The following is a 4,779-nucleotide window of genomic DNA, read 5'->3' on the forward strand; positions in this document are numbered from 1 at the left end:
GAGAAGAAAGAGAACGATTGCGATGGGGCACGCTATCACTTTGTTGGAGCTTAGTTCCCTTTGGTGGGTGTCGAGTCTGTCGACTAAGGTTCTTTAGCCTAACGACTAGTCACCATTCCAGGTCCCCAGCCGAAACAGCCTAGACCTTCCAAGGTAGATGTCAAACTGTGTCAATCTACCGATGGTAAGGTTTATTGGGTATTTCCTCAGGAGATCGTGATCTATAGACTACGATACGACTCGAACACCTCGAGTCTCAGCCATGTGCTCCCTCATCGGCACTGGGGTCTCGCGCAGGTGATCTCTCGTAAAGCCGTTTCCACTTGCGTTGTCGGCTGTGCCCCCTTTTATCCACTGCCAGACCACCCGTGCATTTGGTTGCCTCACTTGGGTAAAACATGTCTGCACCATTCCCTGCCCTCCGTACCGACGATCGGTAGCCGATAAAGTACTCCAGGATCGATCAATCAGAAAATTCCATTAGAGTTACAGCTCTTTGTCTGCAAAGTACAAAGTCCATGACCAGATTTGGCAATCAATATCTCGGCAGCGCAGATGCACAGGTCCTTCCAATTTCAGTCATGGAAATTAGAGTATGTCAACGTAGAAGACGTCTCTCATAAGTCAACGTCAACCGCTGTGGCTGAGATCTAATGACATTGACTAGGTGCATCAGGTCCACCTTCAATTTCCTTGTTGAAGCCATTCACTGGCTAATTAATACAATGTGACTCTCCTCATGAAGTATCCTGAGAGTACAACCTACACTACCTATCTAGGTTACTCAACCCACGGACTATGATGATGGTTCCAAAGAAGAATCTTACCGGTTTTTCTGTGGCTTTACAAGAAATGACTAGATACCCGCAAACCGCTTTGGCTTGGGACCAGTCAACAAGGAGCGCAGACTCTAGACTTTCGGCAAACCCTGGATGTGAGATTGAGCTTGTGAGGAGACTGGAACTTCTGAGAAATTACACTTCAACATAAAGTTGAGCAGGACGAACGCCTAATTAATTTTTTGCACGCACGGAAACCGTTATCCAAAGACGAAAGAGGACCCTGATGTTGACCCGGGTATGAGTTGGCTTGCAGTAGAGGCTAACTCTGTTGGACTGCAAAGATACATTGCCAGAGCATGGACATCCCTCATTGATCATCTAGAGCTTAGGCCCACGTGGAATTTATCTAGTAATATTTTGATTGCGATCGACAGTATCCAACCATACATCGCTGGACGATCAGAATATGTGCTAAAGGCTATCGAACAGGTTATGCAAGATCTTCCAGATACACAGCCAAAAGGGGTAAGTGTCATGAAAGGAACCATCATGATATATCTAATGCCCACAGTAGTATGGTATATGAGGCAAAATTCTATATTCGTCTCCGGCAACAATATCTGTCAATAATGTTCATGACATATACAATGATGGGTGGGCACACCAGGCGATTAGTTATAAAGGTAACATAAAATGTACAAAAACATCAAACCGGCGAGGCGCTGGGCAATCATGCCTTTGCTTGATCCAGTTTTGTGAGGGTGGACTGCGCTTCCTTAACGAGCGCCTTGCGCGCGTTTCGAGCGTCCACGTTACCATCGGGCTCAATGCCATCAGCCCTAAGAAGCACTTGCGCCAGAATCGTCTCGCTCAACTTCGCATGCTCGAATTCACGCGACTTAGGATCGGTCGGGGTATTGGCAATATATTCATCGCAAAGTGGCAGCAGCTCTCTTTGAAAGTACGCTGAAAGTGCCTGTGCTTGCTCAAGTGGGGTACTGAAGGCTTTGAGGTTGGGAGCCGGCGCTGGTAGCGTCGATCTGCTAGGGGACGCAGAAGGTTTCTGGTCGGCGGACGGCGCGAGAGAGTCAGCACCATCTTTGTTCTTCTTCTTATTCTTATTCTTCTTGTTCTTGTTCCGATTGCGAACCCTCTTCGGGCGGGGCGCATCATCCGGAGGCGCCGAGTCGCTGGCCTTATCCTCCGCGTCGGACCCCTCGCTAGGGGTACTCTCTCCTACCTCCGATACCACACATAACACCTCCGACTGTTGTTTGAGCCCCTCATCCCGACAGGGCAGATCATCGTCGTCCAAAAGCTTGCCCTTGTAAAGTAGCTTGACCCGCTTTGGGTCGGGAGCGCCTGTCGCTTCTGCAGCTCGTCGCCTCAACTCGCGAACGCTGAGTGTCCCGTCATTTATGGCGTATGCCGGGAAATTCAGCTCATATGCGTTCCTTTTGTGTTTAAGGAGAAGTGTGTCTGGCGCATTGTCATCTTGATTCCTATATGTGCCTGCCGCACCATCGACGATATAACTGTAATCGCTATCGCTGACTTGCGGCGTATTGGAAACAGTGGAATACTGTGGAGAGCGACGGAAGAGGTTGGTGAAGGGAGAGCGCCAGGACATGATGGCTACTGCTAGTGCGCAAGCAGGATGGTGACAGCGAGTGTAAGCTTGTCGGCGGCGAGGGTGTTCTCGGTGATCCAAGTTGGTGGGGGCCCAAGGGAGCGCAAAGACAAAGGCGTTTCAGCAGAAAAGGTTGTGACGAATTTGTCTTGAATGGCGCTGAGGGAAGTGGGAAACTTGTTTTTAAAGGAAGTCAGGTAGAATGCACAAGTCTCGCCCAGAAAGGACTGAGAATCGTGCGACAGCAGTTGGGTCATCAATGAATTGTCTTAAACGAAGAGGCAAAAAAATTGAGCGGTGGACGCTGAGGTCATTAAGGGAGAAGCTGTCCTCTCAACTCCGAAATAGGCAAACAAGGCGGAGAGCCCAGGCGGACATTTTGCCGCAGTCACTCCTCATTCAGTGGAGCAGAACACAGGCTACTCTACCTAGTATCAACTTGGGACGAGGTCAGGCGATAGTTGCCTGGCCTGATTGAGCCTTGTTGGGAGATTTGGGCAATCTGCGTGAATTATGGGGTGAATTCAATGGTGGGTAGATATTCTGCGACAATGATATTCTCCTGTTCTACTTGAATCCCCCATACAATAACACCAACGTTCCTCCCCGCTGCACTACAGTCATACTTTGCATATACTGGGAACACAGACAATGCATAGCATGGTCATAATGGATACAATTGGGATACACACAGTCATAATTTCTATTCGAAGATTGGAAATAAATCGAAGCCAAAGCTTTAGCGTTTCATTAACTAATTATTAGTTATGCAAGGCTGTACGATTACTAAAGCCATCCGATGCCACGCAGCCAATTTCCAATAGAGGAGAAAGAAAACGCCTTGGCCTATGTTGGTCAATTATATTACGATATCTTTTTGAGTAATAGAAACACTTGAATGAAGAGCCGAGCTTCGATGTCTTAGTAGTACCAGCGGTATTCATAGCATCTGTCCAATCAAAATGGAAGGTATAGTGACAGAGTAAGTGACAGGGTACAGAACTACTCGTGACGGTGGGATATACTAATCAATTCCAGATGTACTTATGTGGCTGGCAATGAGATAGCCCTCCACATTGACAGGCAGCAGGTTAAAGCTACAATAGCGCATATCTTTGAACCGTTCACATTTTCATGTGCGATGGTCGTTCTGTTGGACCGCCCCGCCCAGTCTCTACAGTTGAACGGCCATATGATTTTAAAGCTCTATGACCGTCGGTCTGCAACAGGATTCAGAGAGGATCAGAAAAGCAACCCCTGGACTCCGGATATTGGACAGCAGTACCAGCAATTCGTCCTGAATGGCGACGCATCTAATTCTGTCGCCCCGGCTCGACAACGATTATGGGTTCGTTGAGGAGAAAGCGGATCATTTTAGTATCGCATAGGATGAGATATACCTCTATACAAGGATGCAGGATTTTTATGAGACAGAAATTGAAGTATACGTTACCATGAAAGATATCCAAGGCGAACACGTCCCCAAACTGTTCGCATGCGTTACGTTGCATGGGTCATCGGCGCTGCACGATGCGTCAGTCAGCAAGTATACTGACATCCCTGGGATTCTTTTAGAATATATTGATGGATTTCCCTTGACTGATGTCGCCGCACATGCTCCCAGAGAAGCCTGGCAGTCACTCTGTGAACAAGCTATCAACATCATCCACCAGGTCGGCGATCGAGGCATTCTTAATGAGGATGTCAAAACAAGGAGCTTTGTCATTCAAAAAAGCCCAGAGAGAAGGTTCAAGATGTTTATGCTTGGTTTTGCACTATGCAAGTTCCGCAGGGACTATGAAAGCGAGAAAGAGTGGTGGGAATGGAAAGCGATACAAGACGAAGAGGGAGCAGTGGGATATATAATGCGGAACAGATTACAAGGAGGTTTTGTCTACCATCGATCTGCCTTGTATACAAAGCTGGACGACGACTACAAGTCGGAGAATTGAGTGCTTCCTTCCAGTGTAGCCTTCTTAACGAACTTTCCTCATACTATTCAACATGGTATATGATATATGGTATGCCATTCTACTTTGCCCCGAGCGAAAATCTGGTTCCTGGATACCAGGTATTTTTCACCCTGTATAGAGACATTACATGTCCATTTTCACCGCTCGCATCGCTCATATCAATTGAGGACCCTAGCCTATACCCCAAATATGGCCATTATCAAAGCACCAACCCAAAGGACTCCCCTCAAACAATGACCGGTAGATCACACGATCATCGGCGACTTTGGCAGTAGAATATATGTGATCTGCCTTAATGACCCTTAGGTCTGCTAAATGCCATTGTTTTATTACTATATTAACACGTACTTGTGCGATGCACACCACAGTAAAACAATTTTTCCGAATGACGACA

At 47.3% G+C, this 4,779-nt stretch overlaps 2 protein-coding genes across 2 annotated transcripts; one reads left to right on the forward strand and one right to left on the reverse strand.

Moving 5' to 3' along the window:
- Window positions 1-1,512: 1,512 nt before the first annotated feature.
- Window positions 1,513-2,412, reverse strand: ANOM_011696 (BAG domain protein; the record flags this gene model as incomplete). Its single annotated transcript, XM_015556952.1, has 1 exon — window positions 1,513-2,412. The coding sequence occupies one exon, from the start codon at window positions 2,410-2,412 to the stop codon at window positions 1,513-1,515; it is 900 nt and encodes a 299-aa protein (XP_015401001.1).
- Window positions 2,413-3,374: 962 nt separating this feature from the next.
- On the forward strand, window positions 3,375-4,364 carry ANOM_011697 (uncharacterized protein; the record flags this gene model as incomplete). The annotated part of the gene is made up of 3 exons (XM_015556953.1): window positions 3,375-3,394; window positions 3,451-3,760; window positions 3,831-4,364. The coding sequence occupies 3 exons, from the start codon at window positions 3,375-3,377 to the stop codon at window positions 4,362-4,364; spliced, it is 864 nt and encodes a 287-aa protein (XP_015401002.1).
- Window positions 4,365-4,779: the final 415 nt, after the last annotated feature.

Source organism: Aspergillus nomiae (genome assembly GCF_001204775.2).
Source record: "Aspergillus nomiae NRRL 13137 chromosome Unknown contig00706, whole genome shotgun sequence".
Taxonomy (NCBI): domain Eukaryota; kingdom Fungi; phylum Ascomycota; class Eurotiomycetes; order Eurotiales; family Aspergillaceae; genus Aspergillus; species Aspergillus nomiae.